The sequence below is a fragment of the Agelaius phoeniceus genome, chromosome 5, assembly GCF_051311805.1.
Source record: "Agelaius phoeniceus isolate bAgePho1 chromosome 5, bAgePho1.hap1, whole genome shotgun sequence".
NCBI lineage: Eukaryota > Metazoa > Chordata > Aves > Passeriformes > Icteridae > Agelaius > Agelaius phoeniceus.
The window spans coordinates 53,222,391-53,235,820 of record NC_135269.1 but is presented as its reverse complement, the minus strand read 5'-3'; the positions used below and the strand labels follow the sequence as shown (position 1 = coordinate 53,235,820).

Sequence of the window (13,430 nt, the reverse complement as noted above, 5' to 3'; positions counted from 1 at the left end):
GCCGCGGGTGCAGTTGCGGGCAGCGCCCTCGAGGTGGCGCCGTCTGGCCGAGGCTGAGCGGGGCTCCCGGGCGGGCGGAGCGGCCGCGCCGGGGCTGCGCTCCCGCGGCTCCGCGGGCCCGGCCCGGGCGCTCCCGCCCGGCGGCGCGGGGCATTCCCGGGCAAGGGTCGTGTGCTGGGCAGAGCCTCTGGGAGCGGAGCAAACTTCCAGAGCCGTCCGGCGAGGTGCTCCCGGCGGTGTCCCTTAGCCTCCGGGATGGCCCTGGCCCCGCGCTGCCGAAACCTCCCTGGTGTCGGGGGATAAATGGGAACTGCGCCACCCGTCATCCGAGCTGCGAGCCAAAACCAGGGGCGGGACAAAGAGCGTCGGGAATCTTATCCTGTGTCATCGATCCCGTGGCGGGGGACACGACTCCGCCGCCCGCGAAAGGCGGGATGGGGATGGAGGCTCCGCACCCTGGGGGAGACCGCGTTAAACAGACCCGGCCCGCGCCGGTGATCCCCTCTGTGTCCCTGTCCTCGCTCCTGCTCCCCCGCTGCCACAGCCTCAGCCTTCACCGGCTTCCTCTGCTCAGAAATCCCGCGGCCGCGTCTGCCGGCACCGCGCCCCGGGCGGAGCGGCTGTGCCGGGGAGGGCGGTGCCGAGCGCGGGCGGGCGGGCCCGGAGCCGCAGCCGCGACCGGCTGGGGATTCACGTGGAGCCGCTCCGTGCCGTGCCGAGCCGAGCCGAGCCGAGCCGTGCCGTGCCCTGTCCTGCCGCGGAGCGTCGCCTCCTTCAGCACCAAGAACAGCTACAAGTGTGGCTACGCGCCCGCCCCGCTGAGCCGAGCCGAGCCGTGCCCTGCCGCGCCCCGCCGCTCTGAGCCGTTCCGTGCCGTGCCGTGCCGCGGTTCCGTGCCGTGCCGCGGTTCCGTGCCGTGCCCGTCCCGCCACAGCCGCGGTAAGGGCAGGCAGCGCCGTGCCGCTCCCACCGACGCCCGGGGGCTCCGAGCCGCGGGCTCCTGGCGCGGACCGCTCCGCCGGCGCGGGGGCCGGGCAGGGGGCGGGGGCTGAGGTATTTTCTTGCTTGAAAGAAGCAAGTGAACGGCTGTGAACGGCTCAGCCGGGCCGGTGCGTGTGTTCGCCGCTGCGACTGAGCGGCAAGGCAGCGGAGGGTTGGTATAGTCACGGGGGCTGAGCCACTGACCCCAAAAAGTTACCTTGTGGATTGTTTTTTTTAGTTGTTTTTGGTTTTTTTAGGGTAGGGGAGGGGAAGTGAAGAAGGAGTCAGTGGAGCAAGTTCGGCTTGGCTGTTCGCGAGTGTTAAAGAGCACGACTGAAACCGCTCTCCTGGATACCTGTCCCAGGCTGAGCTCTCGCATATTAAGCTGACGCTGCTGAGGGGAGCTGTCTGAGACGAGGCTGGTACAGAAATTACCTCATGCCATTCCCGATCGACACCGAGTATAATAATTCCAGGGACCTCCACAGTAACATGGATATGCAACTCTTTTCGATCAAGGTATTTGTGTATCTGTGTGTGTCGTCTTTAGTTCTTAATTTAAGCAGACAGGAGAAGGCAAATAATGCGCGTTTTGCCTCAGTTAAGATTTTTGGGCTGGGAATCCCGGGCAATCCTCTCCGCCTGCTTCGTGGCTCTGGGAGCTTTTATTTTTTTTTTTTTTTTTGGCGTTAATTATTTATCATTTTTATTGTCGATATCGTCCCCCAATCAGATCTAACGAAAGAGATCTCGGACACGGTGCCGTCACAGCAGCGAGCAAAAAGGGAGAATCTCGGAGCTCCCGAGCAGTGAGGTCTCCCCTCGGCCGTCTTAGCCGGGTCTTCTCCCACCCCCCCCGGGGAGGGGGGTTCAGGGGTTCCCCCGCGCTCCCCGCCACCTTGTTCAGGTTTCGCTGGCCAGGAGGGAAGAGGGGGCTTCCGCCGCTCCGGGGGCACGGGCCAGCCCTGCCCGCCGCCGCCAAGTTCTCCGGGGCCAGGGTCGGGCGAGGTGCCGGCCGCCCGCCCATACCTTGCCGGGTGGGCTCAGCTTCCTTGACTCCGCCGGGGACAGCCCCGCGTCCCTGGGGACGGAAGGGGCAGGAGGTTCCCCGCCGAGCTCCGGGGGCTTCTTCCCAGGAGGAAGAAGGCGAGAGGCTGTACCGGCACCAGGCAAGGGCTTAACTGTCCTCGGCGTGGAGCAGCATCCCCAGCGCTGGCATGTGCTGATCTCAGGAATGCGAAGTGTTGGCAGGTGGATGTATGACACGGTTAAAAAACCCAAACCAAACAAGCCAAACAACAGCAACAGCAACAAAAACCAGATAAATAAGAAAATGAAGAGCAAGAACCGTACAACACAACTCAAGTAGTAAAAATCAATCAGTGACCCAAAGTGGATGGAAATCCGGCGTTGGCGTTTTGGAGTTTGCAAGCTTCGGACCTCTGGGACCAGGGATTCATTAAAAGAGACTTAGGTTTGCATCGAGGGGGGAGCAGAAGCTCATTAAAGCTGACTAGTTGATGCAAGGAGAGGAAGGAATCACCGGCGGCTGGAAATAAAAGGCGCCGCTTGTTTTTGCATCGCCGCTGACGGAGGTGCAGCGCTCCCGGTGGGGGACCAGGGCTCGGAGGGGACAGGCGGAGCCCTGGCTCCAGCCGGGAAATCCGTATGTGCCCTCCGTCCCCCGCCCACGGGCCGCCTGGGCTGCGAGGCCGCGGCGGGAGGCAGCTCAAACCCGTCCTACGGCCGCTCGCTGGAGGGAGCGAGGCTGCGAGGAGAGCCGCGAAGAGGCTGTGCCGGAATCCCTCCACAGCACACGCCAGCCGGGGTACGGATGAGCCTGGGAAGAGACAAAAATAATAATCGCTCGGCTAAGTAAAGTGGAGAACAATAGGGGGCTCCCTTCAAGGGAGAAGCGCAGCGGTGATGGGCGATGGTCGCGGAGTTGCGCGGGGAAGCCGGCTCGCCCAGCCCGGGGGCGCTCCCCGGGCCCCTCCGCTGGGCGGGGCCGGCCTGGCTGCGGTAGCCCTTCCTCGGGCCGGGAAAGGTGCCGGGCACGCCAAGAGCCGGGAAAGCACGGAGGAGCGGCGCGGAAAGCCGGTGCGTGGCCGGCTGCTGGCTCCCGCCGGTGTGCGCCGGCGGCGGGCGGAGAGGGGCGGCGGGGCAGGGAGCGGCGGCAGGCGCGGGGTCCTGAGCAGGGTGCTGAGCAGAGTGCCAGGCGCGGTGCTGAGCGCGGTGCCGAGCGGGGTGGGTGCCGAGTGCGCGGGTGCGGTGCAGGGTCCGCGGAGTTCGCTGCGGTGTGCCGTGCGGAGGTGCGGGTGCGGTTCGCAGAGCGCTGTGCGGAACGCACGGGCGCGCCATGCGCCGGATACGGAGAGCGGGGTATGGAGAGCGGGATGCGGAGCGATGCTCGCCGGGGGCACTCGCCCGGGGGACCCGCCCGCTCGCCGGGGCCGTCTCCGGGGTCGGGAGTGCACACAGTGGGGGACTTTCCTGCCGGGTGCCCCGGGACGATTTCGGCGTGTGGCTGCGTTTTTGGGGGCAAAGTCGCTCTTGCAGAGCACCGGACTGCACCAGCCGCGCCTGCTCTGAGCACAGCTGTGCGGACTGGGGAGTGGGAGTCCGGTGGGAAGAGGGTCAAATGAAAGCAGGAACAACAGAGAAAACTCTCCTAGGATGCCTGGGAAAATCTTGATCATCATTTGCTAGACCAGAGCTGAAGCCTTTCTCTGAAGGTGTTAATACTGACGGGGTTCATTAAAAGTCCAACCAAGGGCAGAGGAAAATGCTCAATGTAGTTTTCTTTTTAAAAATTGTAGCCTCCTCTTAGTCTCACCCCAGCAGAAGGACCTGTGTTGGATTTTCACAGGGTAGCTTGTTTGGTAAATGGATATTTGCGGGGTAGGTGTTGTGGGGTATTTGAAAAGGGGCTGATCAGGCTGAGCATGGACATCAGACTGCACAGGGAAGAAATAGTTCCTGTAAACGAGATGCTGAGAGTGATTCGCCTTGAAGTCCTGATTATTGTGGAAAGGTTACCTCTGTGGCAGGGGCGCAGCAAACCATTACAGAAGAGCCGAGGTAGATAAGACTACTTACATCAGTGAAGAATTCTCTTGCAAGTTAGGAGTTGCGATGTCAAGGCCAAAGGTTTTCCAAATTCCCTTTTGTTGTCAGCAAAACCCATTAATCTTCTATATGTGTCAGGCTACTGTGTGCAGGTGGCAACTCTTTACCTGTTCTGTGTGGAAATTCAGCTATTTGCTCATTGAGGAATGCTGTACAGGAGAAAGAAGCAACTTTGTTAACATTGAAATGAATGTTAACAAGTGAATTCTCTCATAGGTTCAGAGGTGTCAGTAGTAAAACATCAAAATAATCAAATTTGTGGGTTTTTTTTCCTCCTCAGAACTTAATAATGGAATTTGCCATTGTTTTGTTTTCATTCAGTAAAACCAGATCAGTTTTGTATTGACTGGACAATCTGATATTTTGTGAATGGGTTTTCACTCTAGAACTTCTTGTGTCCTAATTCACAGAATATTTGCTTTATTTTATCTTGGTACTGCTCCAGCCATGCTTTAAATACAATAAGAGATTAGTTTTTTTGGCTCAAACAAAATTTTAAACATTTGTTCTGAGATATTTTTTCTCCTCACTTATAGTTTATTTTGTCCCTCAGTAAAGGGTTCATGTATGTCTGTCTAGCAATGTCGGCTGTAAAATGTCCATCCTGCCTATGCTCTAGAGAGTACTCCTTGCTCCTGCTGCTGTCTGTAATTGTGAGATTTTAAAAACTGTATTTCCCGATGAACATATTGACTCTTTCTACATGTTTTCAGCGAAAGCTTCAGTGCCAGCTGAAGAGTCTCTTTCAGGAACCTTGTTAACAAAATAGAAACATTTCCTATATTTATTTAAGTATTTATCTGTCACTCAACCCATTATTTAGACCTTTTCATTAACATAAAGAGTTTCCATAATGAGCCTGTCTTTTAGTGCAATGAGTCTGTGGTTGGAGTAATGACTGGTCTGGGTTCATTCTGATGCACTGGTTCTGACACTCTGTTACAAAAATACACAACCTTGAGTACCAAATATCTGATAAAGCTGAATGATTTTATGAAGGAAGTAATTTCAGAACCAGACACTACATGCACAAGTTTCCATCTTCCCTGTCTTGCAGTACTCCGCCTCCTTAGGTTTAAAAATAAATACATATTCTAGCAGAACAAGTGGAGGTTTGTGCTGAAATACTGACTTTAAAAATAGCAATATGTTCTGATAATGCCAGATATTTTTAATGAAATAAACCCAAGAGAAGCATGTATTACAAGGTGACTGGAAGAGACGCTTTGTGGTGCACTTACTCTCGGGCTGTGCAGGGGAAATATATGAATTTCTTCTCTGAACTCAAGTTTCTAGTGAACACCAGCTACTACAGTGGGGAACCTGGTAAATCAAGAATATATTTGCATTAATTCAAACTTTTATGGTCTTTTGGAAAAGGACAGCATTTTACTTCAAATGAAATCTCTGCACATGAGAAAAGTTCATTCAGGCTTTATAGCCCAGAGGCCCGTGCTTTTTCACTAAAATTCATTGATAAAAATGGAATTAATTTAGATCATATGCTTTCTGCTTAGCTACACAGACTTGAAATGTTCTGTAAAAGGTAATGTTAATCAATATATAAAAAGCAGTGTGCCATGAATAAATTAGGCAGTATAATAGAAGCTTTTATTTCTTAGGTAACATTAAAAAAAGACTAAAAGGTCTTAAATTTTTAAAAAGAACACTTTAAAATTTTATTTCTGTTTTATAGACAAGCAGTGGACACTTACAGCTAAGAAACATGCTTCTTCAGGAAACCATGCAAGCTGAGGCAAAGCAATTAATGCTTATGAAGGCTATAATGTTGAAAAATGCTAATTGCCAATTCATTTGATTTTCAGTCAGTTCCAGATAAAGTATTAGACTGACGATCTTTGGCTCACTGTAGCTTCTCTGTTGTTGTTAGAATTTAGGTTGCAATAGCTGAATCCATCACTATTTGTTGCATGAAGACTGACACTTGCTTTAATTTCTGGGCATTTTTTGGCTGTGAGGAATTAACCTGCGGCTGAGAAAAGGGAAAAAGCAGCATTTCTTTCCTGCAGGAATATTTTCCCTTTGTCAGTGGTGCTTTCTTGCTCTCCATATAGTGTTAAATAAGAGTAGTCTTATCTTTTATTGCCTTAGTGAATTTCTCCCTGTCTGGTTTGTACATACGTGCATGGACCACTGAGTTCATTGTGGAACCATAAAGCAAATTACCTCCATACCTATTTTAGGGCTACTCTTTACAATTTTGAACCCATAACTGTTTTTTTTCTAGTAAGGCAATTGAAACAACAGATAACTGTGGCTAGTTAGTAGTTCAATCTTTTCTCTGTAGTGTGGACCATATGAGAAATATCCCATGGGCCTGGATCAAATTGCACTGTAGTGTGAGTCAAGTTGTTCAGTTTGTGAATGACTCTGAGTTTGGCTCACAGGGCTGGAGCCCAGGCACCTTTGTAACCTGTGTGTCTAAAAAGAGCCAAGGGAGAATGATGGGATTATCACAAAAAACAGCACAGATTTTGTGTCGCTTGGATTGAACTCTGAGCCAAATTCAAGCAAAACTAAATGTCAAGAGGTGCAGTGATTTTATTCATACCCGTCAAATGTTTCATTTTCAACTGTTCGTTTTCACGGTGAGATAGTTTCACATTCAGTAAAAGAATTTCCATTGTGAATCTTCTTCTCAGGTCTTCAAATAGCCATCATTTGAAGACTACCTCAACTTTTGTGAGCTTAGTGTTATCATGGAAGGAAATAATGTAACAAAATTAGTGTAAGAAGAGGATTATCAGTTTAAAGCATTATCAAAGTGCATTTTGAGTTTTGTTACCACATGATATATAAAAGTTTTGTGGTTTTGTCTGTATTTGTCTTCCAGTTTGACCATGTTTTTGGTAGTAACCAGTCAGATCATTAAGGAAAAATTTGATATTTACAGATGAGCCTGATGACTGGATTTTCTGTACAGGCAGTGATATAGACACTTGTTCAGTGTGATCAATTCCATAGTAAGTAAAACTTTTCATAGAAAAAAGGATAAGGTAAATTGTACCCTAGGACAACTGCTCTCCATAGACTGTAACAGGTGTATTGAGAGACTGGTTCAGATGCAATTGCCCACAGTGTGCCTATCTAGTACCAGGTAAAATTACTTCTGGCTTTCTTCTCCTCAGAGGTTTAAAAATTTATTCAGGCACGTATAATTTTGTTAAGAATTGAAATAAATAAGTGCCTTTACTTGAGAATTAAAGTATGGGCAATTTGGAGATATTTATAACAGTCAGTCAGGTGTTTAGATATGTAGGCTGAAATCCTCATCTCGTTAAAATCAGCAGGATCCCTCCAAATGTCAGTGCAGGCACAACATTGTTCCTATTTAATGTGGTCCAAATGCAAGCAGAGAATAGAGAAAATAGACCTTGTTAATGTTAAACCTCAGCTCAAGTCAAATGTTGGAAAAGGAACGTTGGATGTTCAGCTGGTTTCCTAACATAATATGTTGTGTTCTTTTTACTTGAGAAATCAGCTACCTTTTCATAAAAGTAATTTAGTGTTAGACATTATCTTGAAGGAGATTTAGATATATAGTTAGGTCCCCCTCAAAGTGAATTCCATTGGAGAAATAATCAGTCTCACATCCAAATGAATTGAATGTGCTTGTACTGCATTGGGTTAAGGGTGTACTTAAATTCAGGCGCCCTGATTACTCCATTGTCATAAATGAGACCTCTCCAGGAGTGAGAGTGTAAGTGGTTATTGCACTTCTGTAGGCTGGAGCAGAATAATAAAGTTGAACAGAATAATGCAGCAAAACAGAAAATACAGTGTGTTATGGATCAGGTCTGTTTCTGGGTGCCATGCAACATGAAGGTAAATATGAATTACTGCTCAGAATTTGAACACCAAGCTAAGTTTAATTCCCCTGATTCGGCTCTTGCTCTGCTGGCATCATCAATTTCCTGGCTTATAGTACAGTGCAGCCAGGTGTTCAAATTCACTGAAGGCCAAGATTTGCTAAGTTAAAGAACATTGAAAGTAAAACCTAGGTGATGTAACTGCTATTCAAAAGTAAATACACTGTGTGACAGGTATAAAACTGCTGAAGTAAATGGTATTTCTCACTGTTTGCTAATTTTTTTTTTTTTTTTTTTGCAGAAGTACCTCAGCTGTAGGGCAAAATACAAGGACATAAGCTACTGACCTCCTTTTAGCATCAGGACTAGACATACTACCCTACTCCTCACCGTCAATAAAGAGCAATTGAAAAACCACCTCAGAAAAGCTGGTCAACCCATTCCATCAGTGGACATCTTTTGTAAAACACATTTTATGTACTTCTGCTGAGATCTTTTTTTCTACCTACCCACCGCATGGTTCTATATTACTTATTGGGCACTGATGGTAGCCTCCAGAAAGTGCAGCTTCAAATGGTCAGCCTCATCCTTTAGCAAGAAGAAAACCTGGATACTGGATAGCAACAACGTCTTCAGAGAAAATGGTATACGAAGGCAGACGATTGGTTTCCTGCCATTGTTTCTTCCTGTTAACAGCCAAGTTCTACTGGATACTCACTCTGATGCAAAGGACTCACGGCCAGGAGTATGCCCACTCCATTCGCCTGGATGGGGACATCATCTTGGGAGGACTGTTCCCCGTTCATGCAAAAGGGGATAGAGGGGTGCCTTGTGGGGAGCTCAAGAAGGAGAAGGGGATCCACAGACTGGAGGCAATGCTGTATGCAGTTGATCAAATTAATAAAGACCCTGATCTTCTTGCCAATATCACCTTGGGCGTCCGTATCCTTGATACGTGTTCCAGGGACACTTATGCATTGGAGCAATCCTTAACATTTGTGCAAGCATTGATAGAAAAAGATGGTTCAGACGTCAAGTGTGCAAATGGTGACCCACCTATTTTCACTAAACCAGACAAGATATCAGGTGTGATAGGTGCTGCAGCAAGTTCTGTGTCCATTATGGTTGCAAATATTTTAAGACTCTTTAAGGTAAGTAACATTTTCTGTTTTTTTTTTTTTTTTAATTTCAAGAACAATGAAATAAGTGAAGTGGTTGTGTTGTCATACCTTTAAAAAAGAATCAACGCTTTTCACATTCAAAAATCTGAAATTGTTTGTTTGCCCTTTCAAAGCAGAGGGGGAAAAATACCTAAAAGCAGTGTTTGCAGACTCTGTTTTAAGGCACCAAGCACTTCTCTTAAAGTTCTGAGCATCTGTGCACATTTTCACTCTTTAAGAATTTGTTTCTCTACTTTTATACTACTCAAATTTGGTCCATGTTAAGCATTTATGCTCATCAAGACTGGGTTAGGATTAATTTCCCAAATTTCCAGGAGAATGAAAAATAAGATTTTAACACAAATAAATTTTTTGGAGGACCAGATAATTTATTTACATAGAAAGATATGCCAGTAGTAATCTAGTGCTACTGATGTGCATGTCTAGCCAAATGAAATGTACTGTGAAATCTTTGATTTTCTTGAAATTTTACCTCTTTTTTTACCTATTTTCTGCTAGTTGATATTTTTTACAGACTTTGTTATCACCTTGTGAGAGATTATTTTTAGGCAACAGTTCTAGTGGCATTTGTTTCCAAATACTTTATGAAGTTCAGACGTTCTAGGTAATGGAAAAGTAAACCTGCCACTTGTAAATTTGCTAAGTTAAATGGGAAAATGAACACATTCTAATCAATCAACTTGGATGGAAATGATCAGGCAGCAGATATTTAACTTTTAATCCTTTGTAATGGCAAGCAGATGATGGTAAGTTGAGTACTTTTTTCTATGTGCAGAACAATTGTAACTTATGTCTGAATCTATTACTGTCCTACCACCCACTGTTCCTTTCATCCATTCAGAAATCTTGCCTTATTTCATACAACTTTACAATCACCAAAACCCACTTAAAGACCATTTCTTTGACTTTGGTGCAGAAGATTCTGGTAATGTTTAATATTACTGTTATGTATTTTGAAAAGTGTTGCACTTGTTTCCTAATTGTTGTAGCTGAGATTGATTAGTAGTAGAGAAAGATTGGCCTTTTTTTTATGGTTTCTCAGCAAAGTGCATTTCAGTCATTTGAATGGAGATTTTAGTCTTTCCTTTTGGTTCTCCCTCAAAAGAAATAATGATGGATTTACAGTTCAGTGGAGGAGCAAAGTGACTGCTGAGTTGTGGTCAGGTGTTCCTTTCAGTCTCAAAACTGATGCTCAGCTGCAGTTAGAGAGGTTTGAGAGTACAGGACTAGTTCTAGCCAAATGTTTTACTTGTGAAAATCAAGTACACAAAACTGAGCTAGGACTTAAAAAATGTTCTATATGGAGAGCACCTCTGGAGCTGTGCCTGGTGGGGAGGTTTATCTGTCCTGGGAACCATCAGGCATGTTGCAGAAGGTGTCTATTTTTCAGTTCACATCCTTTTTTGAAGTTGTGTCATCCTATTAAATAATGCATATTTATGAAATAATGATAGATGGAAGAGTCACTTTAATACCCATTCTAATGCAGGGCCATGTAGACTACAACTTAGACCCAGTTTTTGAGTTGAATAGGGTTCTATAGACTTATTTAAGAAACTAAGCCTGGTAAGACCTGCATTAACTGTGAATTAAGAGCTGCAAGAAGGAAAGAGGCCTATGAATTGTCTAAGATAGCAGCAATTTGTCTTCTGAAACCTTGACAGCTACCTCCTGATTTACATTATGCAATAAGATTGCAAATAACATTCTACTGCAGTCTTAATCAATAGAGGGTCATGTGATATCCCCTCTGGGGAAAGATCTTATTTACCCATTTAATTGATGTAACACAGCTGCTGGCAAAAGGAGGAGACATCTCTTTTAGTTTTAAATATGGATCCTGCACAAATAGTCTTAATAATGTAAAAAAATGATAAATTATACCCTTTAATGTCTGATGATGGACCAGCATGTGAAATCTGTTTTTACACTTTCCTCTCAGAAGTGAATCTCTTCATGAGTAAAGGCTTCTGGGTAAGGCTTTGGGTTAGAAGCACAGTAGAAACCACTCACAATGGTTATAGTCAAGAGGATTAGGAAATTAAGGGTCATTTTTCAGAAAGTTGGATGTATAATCCAATTTGGGTTGTATTCAGACCAAAGACATAGGCTGAAATTCTCAGCTGATGCATCCCCACAACTTTGTGGCTGAGGACCTGGACCTTGTCCAGTGCTCATAGAGGCTCCAGACATGAAATTGTGTTTATCTTGGTATGTGTTGAGGTGGGACCCTCAGCTGGGGTAAATGTCTGTGCTTGCATTGAAGTCAGCAATCACCATCATGCAAATGCCTATTTCCATTTTATCCAGGATGAGTGTGATTCATCCATATTTATGTTTAACAGTGCTATTTTGTAATTTGAAGTTCAGTATTGCTTTAATACCTGCTCTGAAGTTCCTAAATGTCAGGACTACATATTTTTGAGAACATTGTTATCTGGCAAAATTTTAATTTGTAATGAAATTGTGAGAAGCATATTATATCTCTCAATGTGAATACACAAAGATAGTCTAAGAAGTGCTACTCTCAGCAGCTTGAACTTTTATGCTGCTATTTTTCTTTTTCTTGCAATTTTTTTTTTCTTTCTTTTATTGATTTTATGACAGAAAACATACAGGTCAATAGTTCTATCTGATGATCTGGTGGATAGCACAAACTGATAGTAAATGTATTCTTTTATCTAAGTGTTTCCATGAGAAGAGGGGAGGGAGGCCACCACAGAAAATGACCCCTATCTATAGCCTTTCTCCTGATCAAATGGCTTGCCTTGAATTTGTCTCTCCTTTTTTGTTCTGTGAATTTTGAGGTGTCTTGCTGCTTAACAGGTGATTTTCCATTGGTCTTACCCTTAGTAGGGCCAAAACATTAAGGCACAAATTAAGACAGACTAAATTTCACCCACTGATGGGTTTTAGACTTTCCAGAGGCACTTTACATACAGGAAACACTGGAGCATAGAATTGTGTGAAAGTCGACCTGTTATTTCTTGATTGTTTTAATGTTGTTCATTTTTCCATAATTTTAAGTTGTTTTTGTCAGGAAACATCAGGAGTGGTCTGCTTCACAAAGAAAACAGAGACAAGGGACCTTAGATCGGTAGGATCTATTGAGGAGCTGGCTGTCTCAGTTAGGCAGCTCTCACTATCACAAAGGAAACCTTGCTATTGACTCAATCTGTCAAAATATTACTCTTGCATCCTTCCTTATATTTGTTTTAAAGACATTCTGTCTTCCTGTAGGGTGCTTAGGCATGACTAGATGGGAACTTTTATCTGTTTTGTGTGACACTTAGGAGTATCTGGGTTGTTTCCCAGGTCCCCCAAACTTGGCCTGGAGGAAACGAGAGACTGTGTATCTTAGCTCACTTCATGTGTTATGTTCCCTGTATTCAAAGCTTCTACTTCTTTAATGTCTGAATAACTTATGTCAATGGTTAAAATCTGCTGGGAAAAGAGAGGAGTTTGTTGATGCTTGTGTCCTCACATCCAAACCCCACATACTATTTCTGAGCTCCTTGGTACACTCCATCTGTCACCTTCACACATCTTCTAGCCAGTGTCACACTAGGAGCAGCTAGGGAAGATGGTTTGCATGCAAATTGAGATGGGTGGACAGTATGCTTGATGAATTGTGATCTCAAGCTTTTATGTATATATTTATGTACATGTGTACAAGGCCAAATATTCATCGACAGCTTTATTCCTTCCTTGCCTTACTTTGCCTTGCCTGGCCTTTCCTTGTCTCACCTTCTATTTTCACCAGTTTCCCAAGGCTAAATTACTTATTTCCTCTGTTTGGTCAAATTTCCTTTTTGCTGCAGAGCTGTAATCCACTTTAATAGGTGCTGTCTGAGGGAGGGGACTAATATTCACTTCATGCACATTTGCCTTATGCATTTCATACACGTTTACCTCTATAGAAGTACAAGTACAAATGACATTACGGAGTAACACTTTCAACTTTATGGCAACCATCCAAAATGCAAGGGAGAATGTCTTTCAGTAAATCTAGAAGTGAATATATTAGTTCCTGTAGCATTTTGCTCATCCACTTTGATTGTTTCATTGCCTCATTTTGGGTTTTAGTGTATATCTTTGCCTGGTAGCTGTGCACAGCTACTAGGGCTATACTTGGATGATGCTATTTTTATGCTCAGTTCCAGGTCTTTTTATGTTTGGCTGCCATTTGGCACTTTTGCTGCCTTGTGTTCTAGACCTGCACAGAGCAGCAGACAACAGGCGTCCCAGAAATGAGGGCATTACCACAGTACAGAGGCTTATCTCACTGAACTTCATAAATGCTGGGCTT

The 13,430-nt window shown here is 45.4% G+C and overlaps 1 protein-coding gene across 5 annotated transcripts in view; it reads left to right on the top strand.

Moving 5' to 3' along the window:
- Positions 1-806: 806 nt before the first annotated feature.
- GRM8 (glutamate metabotropic receptor 8) overlaps positions 807-13,430 on the top strand; it is a 320,010-nt gene continuing 307,386 nt past the window's right edge. For 2 of the 5 annotated variants that reach the window (XM_077179021.1, XM_077179025.1), the window contains exons 1-2: positions 1,090-1,500; positions 8,242-9,091. In XM_077179021.1, coding sequence (XP_077035136.1) covers positions 8,582-9,091 — 510 coding nt within the window. In that variant the 5' untranslated portion in view covers positions 1,090-1,500; positions 8,242-8,581. Of the gene's footprint in view, positions 940-1,089; positions 1,501-1,810; positions 2,810-2,881; positions 3,082-8,241; positions 9,092-13,430 lie in introns of those variants that run through there. The other 3 variants (XM_077179022.1, XM_077179024.1, XM_077179023.1) reach the window with 3 other exon arrangements.